At 46.0% G+C, this 12776-nt stretch overlaps 1 protein-coding gene across 3 annotated transcripts in view; it reads right to left on the reverse strand.

The window, feature by feature from the left end:
- ADGRB1 (adhesion G protein-coupled receptor B1) overlaps positions 1 to 12776 on the reverse strand; it is a 394945-nt gene that overhangs the window by 52500 nt on the left and 329669 nt on the right. For all 3 annotated transcript variants that reach the window (XM_083748972.1, XM_083748971.1, XM_083748973.1), the window contains exon 22: positions 4588 to 4657. In XM_083748972.1, coding sequence (XP_083605098.1) covers positions 4588 to 4657 — 70 coding nt within the window. The remainder of the gene's footprint in view (positions 1 to 4587; positions 4658 to 12776) is intronic.

Genomic DNA, 12776 nt, shown 5'->3' on the forward strand with positions numbered 1-12776 from the left:
AGTATGGATTAAGTACGTTCACCTTTAAATGCATTTCATTTAATGTTTCATTAAGCAGGATCCTTCTAGCTGCTCTCTGCATATTAAATCTTTCAAGCACCATTTCTAACCACTCTGGGAGCTGTAGAACTACGAAGGGAATAGGCGCCTCCTATCAACTCTTAGTGGGATGCGGGTGGCACTGTGGGTTAAACCACAGTGCCTAGGACTTGCCGATCAGAAGGTCGGCGGTTCGAATCCCCGCAACGGGGTGAGCTCCCGTTGCTTGGTCGCTGCTCCCGCCAACCTACCAATTCAAAAGCATGTTCAAGTGTAAGTACCGCTCCGGCAGGAAGGTAAACGGTGTTTCCGTGCGCTGCTCTGGTTCGCCAGAAGCGGCTTAGTCATGCTGGCCACATGACCCGGAAGCTGTACGCTGGCTCCCTCGGCCAATAAAGTGAGATGAGCACCACAACCCCAGAGCCGTCCACGACTGGACCTAATGGCCAGGGGTCCCTTTACCTTTATCAACTCTTAGCATCCTTAGCAAAGAATCTGTGGGATTCTTTGTGGAAAGTCAGGACTGTTTAAAGTGGTACGATGCCACTTTAAATGTAGGCCAAAGGAAGAATAGTGATTTTACAGGAACAAGAAAATAGGAAGCTTCTCCATATATAGGAATAATTGGAACTGAGGGATTCTAACTTATTCAGTCCTGCGCGATCGTGAATGTGAAGGTTAGAGAGGCAACAGGGAGGCTGCCTTTGTCCAGGAACTGCGTGATTAAAAACTGCAACCCCCCATGTTGTGTCAGCAACTTCCAGTTTATCTTTCCTACAAATGGTAAAACATCACAACGTCCAGCTGTGTCCTGGCTGTGCTTTGTTGTACTGTTGTGCAGGTCCCCTCTGCAGAACAAACTCTTTCTTGTAGCTCTGTGCTATGTGATTAATTCCTGCTGCTCCATTTCCAGTCAGGAGCAGACACCAAACCCTCCACTCAGTGAACATCCAATAGCTTGCATCGGAAGTGCAGGTAGATCAAAAACTTCTCCACAGGGAACTTTCAGCTTGAATTTTTGTTGTTGTTCTTGCTGGTCAGCTCATTATTTCCCAGGACTTCTAAAAGCTATTCGCGCGTTCATTATTTCCCAGAACTTTTTTTAAACTATGCACACAGCCCATAGTTCAACTCTGGAATTCAATCCCATGAGATGTAGGGATAGCCACCAACTTGAAGGGCCTTTAACAAGGCTTAGACTAATTCACAGAGGAAAAGGCTTTAAGTGCCTACTAGCCATAAGGTCTACCTCCAAAGTCAGAGCATTATGCCTCTGAAAAACACTTGCCTGGACTCACAAGTGTGGAGTGCTGTTGCATCCAGGTCCTGGTTGTGGACTTCCCATTGGGGCATCTGATTGGCCACTGTGAGAATAGGATGCTGGAATAGATGGACCATTAGCCTGAAGCAGCAGGCTCTTCATAGAATTGTAGAGTTGGAAGGGACCCTGAGTTGGAAGTCCAACCCTCTGCAAAACAGGAATATGCAGCTATCCCACATGGGGAGCAAACCTGCACCCTTGGTGTTATCAGCATCGCACTAAGGAAGAGCTTGGGAACATGGCTTGAGTGAGCTTGAGTGATAAGCAACAGTGAAGAGAAGTGGTTGGAGGAGCATAAATGTTGGCATCACTGAAGCCCTGCAGACCTTCCAATGCCCTGACCAGCCAATTCAAAGTGTTGGTGGTGATCTATAAAGCCCTAAATGGCGTCAGCTCAGTATACCTGAAGGAGCGTCTCCACCCCCATCATCCAGCCCACACACTGAGGTCCAGCTCCAAGGGCCTTCTGGCAGTTCCCTCACTGTGAGAAGCCAAGTTACAGGGAACCAGGCAGAGGGCCTTCTCAGTGGTGGCACCCGCCCTGTGGAACGCCCTCCCATCAGATGTCAAAGAAATAAGCAACTACCAGACTTTTAGAAGACATCTGAAGGCAGCCCTGTTTATATTGTTTGATGCTTTATCGTGCTTTTAATATTCTGTTGGGAGCCGCCCAGAGTGGCTGGGGAAACCCAGCCAGATGGGCGGGTTAATAATAATAATAATAATAATAATAATAATAATAATAATAAGTAGTAGTAGTAGTAGTAGTATTGTAGCTCTGCACTTCCCCACACATCCCAAGATATTTCATCAACCTCAGACCTCCCATGGTGAATATACAACCATCAGAACTCATATCAAAATATGCCAATTCCAAATGCACGTGTCAAATAGAGCATTTTTAAATATATCAAAATTCCAGAGGTCAGCTGAGGGTAGACTGCAATATCATTTTGATCCACCCAGTGTTGCATCGGATTGACTCCATTTTCCTTCCTTGCAGATTTAATTTCAGCTGCTTCTCTTCTCTTGTTTTCCTCCAAGCACTGGGGAATCTGCCACCTGGACATCCAGAGTCCCTAAACTCGATTCTAACAATCCTGCTAGGCTGCTCTCTTTGGAGTTCCCCATGAGCATCTGCTCCTCTTTGCAACCATGCCAACATTTTGCTTTGGGAAGCTGCTGCTAAATCTGGGCTGTCTGCTAGTCACGCCTCACAAATAATATTTGGGTTCCATAGTGCGGAGACAGATAATACTCTTGCTATGTAAAAGAACATTAAGAAGAGTCTGGATCAGGCCAGTCATGTAGTCCAGCACAGCATCCCCATACCTGCGCTCTCTCTCGTGCTCTCTCTGCATAATAGAAAAAGGGAACTTGGAAAGTGAATAAGACTTAACTAAACTATCAATATCATTTGAATCATGTTTCTTGGGATGGGAAGAGGCTAGGACTCCCTGTAGGAATAACTGCCCCCCCAAGTCTCAACTAAAACCCAGAGGAAGACTTGGGACTCTGAAAGAACTTAAAAGGTAAAGGGACCCCTGACCATTAGGTCCAGTCATGGCCGACTCTGGGGTTGCGGTGCTCATCTCGCTTTATTGGCTGAGGGAGCTGGCGTACAGCTTCTGGGTCATGTGGCCAGCAGGACTAAGCCGCTTCTGGCGAACCAGAGCAGCGCACGGAAATGCTGATGAGGTTTCTAAAAAATAATAATCTGCAAACTGATGTGGAAACACAGAGAACCGAATTTGAAATTGGGAAAATGGGAAATGGAAAGAAACCTCAATTGATAGATTCACCCACCACTGACCATACCCTGGAATTCGAAAGACTTAAGTCTAACTAGACAACTGAGGAAGGGAAAGCTATCAGATCCCCAGTCTCTCTCATGTGATAATTGATCACATGACACAGTGTGCACACACACTATTTGAATGGCAATGTCCATCAACTTTTGGTGTGTGTGGGCCCCCTGAAATATTGTATTGGGGGGCCGAAGACCCCTCTGTCCCTACGAATTGGCTCCTACGGCGCTTATCTGAGAGGTGCCAGAACTGTGCTTTGGCATGTTCCTGCTGAAAAAAAGCACTCACTTTCGGACTCAGGAGCTGAGAAGCAAGCAAATAATTCTTCTCCAGCTTGGATTTTAACTGAGGTGAAGAATAATTTGGGGTCTGCACTGCACGCCTCATCTTTAATGTGAGTATCATGAATGCCCAAACCTCATAGCCCAGTAATTTGGGGTGATTTGGAGCATCTTCAAGCACCTGCACATTGGAATGGGTTGTTGCCATAGCAGTAATACTACGACCATTTCAAAACTGGTTCACTCAAAGCACCTCAAAGCACAATGACATTTACGTAAGGATATACGAACATAAGAAGATGGATCAGGCCAATAACCCACCCTCTAGTCCTGCATTCTGCTATCATAGTTGCGAACCAGGTGCCTCAATGGGAAACCAGCAAGCAGAAGTCCACAAGAGATACCTAATAAACATCAGGAAGGCAGCTACAGTATTGGCATTTAGGCATCTGCTTAAAGGTAAAAAAAGGTAAAGGACCCCTGGACAGTTACGTCCGGTCAAAGGTGCATATGGGGTTGCAGCACTCATCTCGATTTCAAGCCGAGGGAGCCGACATTTGTCCACAGACAGCTTTCCGGGTCATGTGGCAGTATGACTAAACTGCTTCTGGCACAACGGAACACTGCAATGGAAACCAGAGCGCACAGAAATGCCATTTACCTTCCCGCTGGAGCGGCACCTATTTATCTACTCGCACTGGCATGCTTTCAAGCTGTTAGGTTGGCAGAAGCTGGGGCAGAGCAACAGGAGCTCACCCCGTCATGGGGATTCGAACTGCCAACCTTCTGATCGGCAAGACCAAGAGGCTCAGTGGTTTAGACCACAGTGCCACCCGCATCCTGCTTAAAACTCATCGATTCGCCCAGGCTTTCCCCGAGGGGTGATCCAGCAATGTTGACGTATTGAGCCAATCTGCTGGTTTGTGATGCATTTTGTACTCATTTTAGGGATGTAATTTTATTGTTGCTTTTATACCGTTCACCAGAATATTTTAGGCTGCTCGGTGGTTTGCGGTACAGAGATTTTTGCAAATAAAGAAAGCAAGCAAAAAATGTGTGCCTTGAAATGTGAGTGGAAAGAAGGGAGGAAGGGAAGAAGGAAGGAAAGAAAGAAAGAAAGAAGGAAACTGTTACTCACTAGTTCATGGTGCCGTACCCCTTGGCTTTCGTGAAACCCACAGAGATGGCCACCACCAAGGCAGGTAGACCTAAACGGAATAAAGCAAAACAGGCAAACAGTTATGGTTAGAGTCATTTTCTGCTGCTCCAGAGAAGCGGACATGGAGCGATGGTTCCAAACTACAAGAAAAAAGATTCCACCTAAACATTAGGAAGAACTTCCTGACAGTAAGAGCTGTTCGACAGTGGAATTTGCTGCTAAGGAGTGTGGTAGAGTCTCCTTCTTTGGAGGTCTTTAAGCAGAGGCTTGACAACCATATGTCAGGAGTGTTCTGATGGTGTTTCCTGCTTGGCAGGGGGTTGGACTCGATGGCCCTTGTGGTCTCTTCCAACTCTATGATTCTATGATTTCCAAATGGCCCTTTGCAGTAAGGAATCAGTCTGCTTGCCTTGGGGTGAAGGAGACCCAGACTTCTCCCCTAAGACGAAGGCTCCTTTTACTAAGAACATAAGAGATATGCTGGATCCGGCCAATGGCCCAGCTAGTTCAACATCCTGTTCTCACGTTGGACAACCAGGTGACCATGCAATTGGGACCTGGGTACCAGAGCATCTTCCCCACTTTTGATTCTCAGCAACCGCCATCCAGAAACATAGTCAACATAGACAGCAGCCATTGGCAGTCTAGCCTCCACTATCATCCTTGTAACACAGAGAGATAGCAACACTTCCATACAACCAAACAATTGTAGAGTTGGAAGGGACCACGACGGCTGTCCAGTCCAACTTTCTGCAATGCAGGAATCTTCTGCCCAATGATCCTGAGATTAAAGAGCCTCATGCTTTTACTGGCTGAGCTATCCTTCACTTTCCTGCTGGAAAAAACCCGATGATTAAGCTGAGAGTCTTTAGTGGCCAATAGAAAAGGATGATTTGGACCTCTTTGGTCTGATTTTATTTCATTTGCAAGCAAGGAGGAACATGGCCCAAACCCACCTTGGTCTATGAATGAATGTGGCCGATATAGACTCAGGGTAAAGGTAAAGGTATCCCCTGACCATTAGGTCCAATCGTGGATGACTCTGGGGATGCAGTGCTCATCTCGCTCTATAGGTCGAGGGAGCCAGCGTTTGTCCGCAGACAGCTTCCGGGTCATGTGGCCAGCATGACTAAGCCACTTCTGGCAAACTAGAGCAGCGCATGGAAATGCCATTTTACCTTCGCGCCGGAGTGGTATCTATTTATCTACTTGAACTTGACATGCTTTCAAACTGCTAGGTTGGCAGGAGCAGGGACCAAGCAATGGGAGCTCACTCCGTCGCGGGGATTCGAACCGCTGACCTTCTGATCAGCAAGCCCTAGGCTCTGTGGTTCAGACCACAGTGCCACCCGCATCCCATATAGACTCAAGGTATTAACCATTATATGTTATAGTTCTACTCACTACCTTCCTTGCAATTACATACCTATGGTTCATATATGTTGGTTTAACTTCACATCTGTATTTATTTGACACTCATCTCTAATTAGGGATGCGGGTGGCGCTGTGGGTAAAACCTCAGTGCCTAGGACTTGCTGATCGTAAGGTCGGCGGTTCAAATCCCTGCGGTGGGGTGAGCTCCCATCGTTCGGTCCCAGCTCCTGCCAACCTAGCAGTTCGAAAGCATGTCAAAGTGCAAGTAGATAAATAGGTACCGCTCCAGCGGGAAGGTAAATGGCATTTCCGTGTGCGGCGCTGGTGTTGGTACGCCAGATGCAGCTTCGTCACGCTGGCCACGTGACCCGGAAGTGTCTTCGGACAGCGAGATGAGCGCGCAACCCTAGAGTCGGTCACGACTGGCCCGTACGGGCAGGGGTACCTTTACCTTTACATCTCTAATTGTATATGGACTGTGTTTATGGTCAACAGATCCTGTTTGGTAATATTGTATTTTGCAGAATCTTGTATAGTCTCTCTTTTTTAGGAAATTAATAAAACTGCCACATTTAGTTATTAAATTAACATCACACAAAAAATCATCTCAGGTGTCAAATGATATGGTAAAGAGGTTCATCTTCAGCATTTGCTGATTGCTGTACAGTGAAGCCAGACACACCTTTGTGGGGAGAAAATTCTACAACAGAAAATGCTGGACCAACACCCTCCGAACATTTGAGGAAAGTGGAACTACCAAGGCAACTACCAACTTCTAAATGAGGTGGGTCACTCCCTCTGCTGATCTCAACACCCAGGAAGGTCTGTAGGGATTCCAACACCCCCATTAAGTGACGGAGAATTTTCAAACAAATGTGAGATAAATCTTCAGCATTGCACCAATATTGACAAATATTATTTTGGGGGGGTTGGTTCTTGTTTAGTCGTGTCCGACTCTTCATGACCCCATGGACCAGAGCACGCCAGGCACGTCTTCCACTGCCACCCGCAGTTTGGTCAAACTCGTGTTGGTCCCTTCGAGAATACTTTCAAGAACATTTTTCAGGGTAGGGGTGGTGAATTGTTAGTTCATAGCAATGGACAAGGAAGTGCAGTCATGCCTCAGGTTACAGATGCTTCAGGTTGTGTTTTTTCAGATTGCAGAAACTTGGAAGTACTGGAACGGGTCACTTCTGGGTTTCAACAGTCACACATGTGCAGAAGTGCTAAATTGCGCTTTGCGGATGCGCAGATGTGCCAAATTGCAACCCGCACATGTGCAGACGCGCTGCTGCGGGTTGCGGACATGCATCCCACATGGATCACATTCACAACCCGAGCGTCCACTGTAACAGTCTAAGAGAGGGTACGGGAAGGAGTTGGGGCGAAATCTGTTTCCTCCTTCAAGAAGATTAAAATAATATTAAACCTGGATCCACAGTTTTGCCTGCATTTCATGAGTGGTGAAACTGGGAGGGCAGCCTTTTGCCAAATGTTCTCCAGGGGTAGACTGAAATTTTTCAACAGGAGGGCCTCAGGAATGAAAACTTTCATGCAAGTATCATAAAAAAAACTTTCATTTCAGTTCAGTCTTTGCAAATTCTCTTGTTATGGTCACCCATCCTCATTGCTTCTCGCCTGCCCCCTGCAATTTTGCATGAAGGACTCCCTGCATCCAGTTCTTGCATAAAGGTGTCCTACTTTGAGGGACTTACAAACCACTAACCCCTGTTCTCTGTGTATCAGATGGAACTGCCTCCCTCCTCACCTAAGGAGACCTCAGGCATCTCTTAAGCCCCATCCCCTTGAGTCACGCGTGGATCAATCTATCTCGCTGCTAAAGATGGGCAAATCCCATTAGGAGTCAGAGAGACATTGCTTGCCGGGCTGGGCTTAGCATCCCAATGACAAAAGCCCTCGCTCATTACAGACGCAATGGGATTGGAGGCAGATTTTCCTCAAGGTGTTAGGCACATTTGAGCCGGTGGCTGCCATGTCCACCGGACCTTCTTAAGGATAGCACCGCACGTAATTCCCAGAAAGGGAGATTGCTTCAATGGTGTTCCAAGGTGACCTGTCAGTCCAGAAGCAGGAGGCTCTGTTTGTGCTGAGATAGGAAGAGCCTGTGTGAGGCCAAAGAAACGAGCCTGAAAGGAGAAGGGGGTACACACAGGCACACACATCACAAATCTCGTAGCAGTTCTTTCTGACGGCACAAGTTTTTGTGGGCTAGGAAATGATGCATCGGGGGGGGGGGGGAGTGGACACCTTGTGCACATTCAGCTTTAGGTGCATGGCCAAACATGTAAAAAAAAGGGGGTGCTGGGGTTCCAGGAAAAAATACATTGGCAATCCCATCTTCCATTGAGCGCAGTGTGTTTTGACTATACCGGCAACAACTGATTTGCATGGGGTGATGTTCCTGACCCCCCCACACACATGTGTGGGTGGACTGTGCATAAGACTGCCCCACCCTGCCCTGCCCCATCCCACCCCCTTTTCTGTCTACTTCTGGGTTGCCACAATGGGCGCCTGCGCAGTGGTGCGTCTATTGGATGCGTGTCAATTGGCCATTGCCTGCACACGATTTTGGCTTTGGGAGCGATCAATGGAGCGTACCCCCCACATAAGTTGTGGACTTACTGTATAGATCTATAGCCCTAAGATACCATTTAGTTTCCCCCGAAGAATCCTGGGAGCTATACTTTGTTGAGAATGCTCCATCCTCTGTCTGTATGTCCCCCTCTGTTGTGTATCTGTGCTTGTCTGCCTGCCTGCCTGCCTGCCTGCCTGGTGAACGCACATGTGATCTGCACATATGTGTAGTGGCTGACTGCTCAGAGATGCCACACGCATGCAGTTGGCCTCTGTGAGACCAAGATGCTGGACTTTATGGGACTCCAGCTTGATCCAGCAAGGCTCTCCTTATGGTTTCAAGATGTATGGGACTAGTAGAGGTGGTTCCCCACTTTATGGAATTTCCCTTGCAGGAGCACCAAAGTCTGAACCTGAGCATTTTGAGGAGACTCTATTAAGATCTTCCTTCCATTCTTCCTTCCTTTAATTGGAATGCACCTTAATTTAAGTTCATAGCACAGAATACAATATTTCAGTAGATGCAAGGCTTTAAGTACGGCTACCTAAGTCTAGCCCTCAGAATGGGGATACGGGTGGTGCTGTGGTCTAAACCACAGAGCCTAGGGCTTGCCAATCAGAAGGTCGGCTGTTTGAATCCCCACGACGGGTGAGCTTCCATTGCTCGGTCCCTGCTCCTGCCAACTTAGCAGTTCGAAAGCACGTCAAAGTGCAAGTAGATAACTAGGTACCACTCCGGCGGGAAGGTAAACGGCGTTTCCATGTGCTGCTCTGGTTCACCAGAAGCGGCTTAGTCATGCTCGCCACATGACCCGGAAGCGGTACGCCGGCTCCCTCAGCCAATAAAGCGAGATGAGCGCCGTAACCCCAGAGTCGTTCGCGACTGGACCTAATGGTCAGGGGTCCCTTTATCTTTACCTTTACCTAAGTCAGGCCCTCAGAATGGGGGTGGATGGAACGGAAGATCAAACACATGTCTAACACTTTCTCAAAGATGCTCACAGAATCATAGAGTCAGGGGGGACTAAGAGGATCACTCTATCCAGCCCCCTGCAATGCAGGAATATGCAGCTGTCCCGTAAAGGAATTGAACCTGAGAGTTAGGTGTTATCAGCTCTAATTAACTGAGCCATCCACAAATATTCTGACTTAGTTCTCCCAGAAACTCAAGGAGAGCGTAGTTCAAAGCACCCGATACAGAGGCTCGATAAACTGTTAACAGGGCTGATGATTCAGAGCTCACTCTCTGCTGCCAAGCTTTTAAAAGGATATTAAATGACAATTAAACTGGGATTACACAAGGTAAGACTAAAAGCAAATAAATTAAAGTCATTTGAGTCAATAAAGCTCAGCGATAGTAAACAGAGGATCCCTCGGGAGAGAAGATCTTGACTTGGAGAGCAGTTCTACACATAACATTGAGCGAGGTGGTAGAAATTGGGTCTCTACCAATTCTAACTGCAGGGGAGAGTGGGCTCAGTTTTTCAATGCTCCCCCATGCAAGAAAACAAACAGACAAAGCAAAAGCTAAACTCAAACAAAATGGAAAAAGCTGCCTCGCTCCATGTCACAAAGTGGTGCATTCCAACTCTACAATTCTATGATCAGGAAGCGACTTATGCATGGCTTTTACTTAACAATTATAATTATTAATATTTATTTATTGTGTTTATATCACACTTTTCCAAGGAGCTAAAGGTGGCGCAAATCCCTTACAAGGTTTATCCAAATAACAACCCTTTGAGGTAGGCTATGCTACAGGTGAGTAAATGGCCCAAGTGCCGATTTGAACCCTGGTCGCCTGGGTCCTAGTCCAACACTACCCCACACTGATTTTCTCCCTCCTTAATATGCTGTTTTTTTCCATGTATGCAGTCCTGGTAGGGAGTTTTTAACAAGGGGGAGCCTTACAAAAATGCAACCGTCTTTTCTGCAGTTTAAGGAGATCAAGAACTCGTCTTCCAACTCTTTCTACTTCACTTGAAGAGTGTCTCCCAGATTTAAAATGAGAGCCAAGCTGAACATTTCTCTGCTAATATTTTGGATTATTCTTTTTTTCATCCAAGACCATTGCATAAGGCCAACTAGACCATCATCATCATCAGTAATATATACTGCTTAATATGCAAAATCCCTAAGTTGTTTACATGAAACACTGCAAGATGATTTAAAAGATAAAAAATGTATATACAACATTTAAAAGCAAGGATTGGAAGAAATTTAAAGACTATCTGCAAAAACATTGTAAACTATTTGAATGTTAAATGTGATGCAGGATATAAAGATAGTGCGGCATTAGTGACATAGTTGAAAAGAATATGCAAAGATGTTTTATGAGTAATAAGTAAAGAAATATAGCAAAATTAATCAATGTTAAAATGATGGGGGATTAGAAGATAAGTGGTTAGTAGCGGTAATGGTTAATTTAAAAGAAAATAAGCAATATTAAAATTAGTCAAAATAGAGGAAGGATTTGCTGAAAATAAATTAGAAATTGGAATACAGAAAGGGGAGGTGTGAGGAAGTTGGGAAAGTAAGCTACAAGAAAATAAGATTTGAATTTATATATTTCCTTTTGTTTTTTATGTTTTATACTGTTTTTTGTCTGTTATTGTGTTGTTTTGTTTTGTTATGATAAAATTTCTTGAAACTTTAATACAAATTCTTTTTTTTAAAAAAATACAACATTTTAAAGCAAAAGCACAAAGAAATACATCAGTAAAAACAAAGAAACCATAAAGAAAACATTCAGCTAGATGTCGATGAATAATAAAACAGAACACTGTGATGCTTGCTTAGTTAGATAGATAGGAGGATTTTAAAGCTTGCCGCTGTTTCTGCCTCAAGAACAGATAATGGAAGAATATTTGACCATTGGCCATGTTGACTAGGGCATGTTAGCTGGAGTGCCTCAAATTCCCCATCCATGGTTTAAAATATACTTTCTGAATCTTCTATACCATATGTATGTGTGCGTGGGAATACAGTAGCTGCCGCTATCCTCCTCTTACCTATTCATCCAGGGTACTTTAGAAGATGCAAAATGGTGGCCAGGCATTTGCATGGCCTTCCCATCATCCTTTGGGAGGAAGGGCAAGATTACAAAATTAACACCATCACATGACACAGGTGCTGTTGTCACTTCTGGAGGCAGGAAAACAAAGGGGGGGGGGGCACATTCCAGAATATTTACTATTGCTAATGGAGTCCTACACCCAGGAGAAACTGCTGCAAGAATTTCTCCTTTACCTGGAGAAATCCCTCCCACCCTTATTTCGCTGCCTACAAGTAGGGTGGAAATAGTCAACTGCGCCATTTACGCTGATGCGGAATTTCTGTTAGGCTCATTATCAGTAAGGCCAGTGTTATGTTCAAGAACGCAACTCGGTCACAGAAGTGGTATGGAGCAGTTAAGGGGGAAACAGATGACTAAAGGTAAAAAAAAAAGTAAAGGTAAAGGACCTCTGGATGGTTAAGTCCTGTCAAAGGTGACCATGGGCTTGTGGCGCTCATTTCGCTTTCAGGCCAAGGGAGCTGGCATTTGTCCACAGACAGCTTTCTGGGTCCTGTGGCCAGCAGGACTAAACCGCTTCTCATGCAATGGAACACCATGATGGAAACCAGAGCACACCTTCCCGCCACAGTGGTACCTATTTATCTACTTGCACTGGCATGCTTTCGAACTGCTAGGTTGGCAGGAGCTGGGAAAGAGAAACGGGAGCTCACCCAGTCATGGGGATTCAAACTACTGACCTTCTGATTGGCAAGCCCAAGAGGCTCAGTGGTTTAGACCACAGTGCTACCTGTGTCCTCTCTAATGATGGAAGGATAACATGAAAATGGTACAAGGAGGGAGCTACATAAATGCTTTAAAAGGGGGGTTAGGAAGTGTTTCCAAGAACTGTGGTTGTAGTGGGGGACTTGGGGCTCTCAAATTACAGCAATGTCCTGTGTGGCACTCCCCGCCTCTCACAATCCATTCTGCAGCATTGCTTGTGGTGCTCTGCAGTGTGGTGCCAAGTCGCTCTGTCCTAAAACCACCTGTGATGGCCTGGGATTCGGACTCGGATACTGAACCTGAGGGATCCCAGTCTGCACAGGATTTCCCGCCTCCAGAACCAGCTGAGCCGGGGCTGGGGCCTGAGCCTGAGGGGTCCTCACCTGTGCTGGATCCTCAGGTGAAGGCACCAGCTGAGTCT

This window comes from Podarcis gaigeae (assembly GCF_964106915.1).
Source record: "Podarcis gaigeae genome assembly, chromosome: 7".
Classification (NCBI taxonomy): domain Eukaryota; kingdom Metazoa; phylum Chordata; class Lepidosauria; order Squamata; family Lacertidae; genus Podarcis; species Podarcis gaigeae.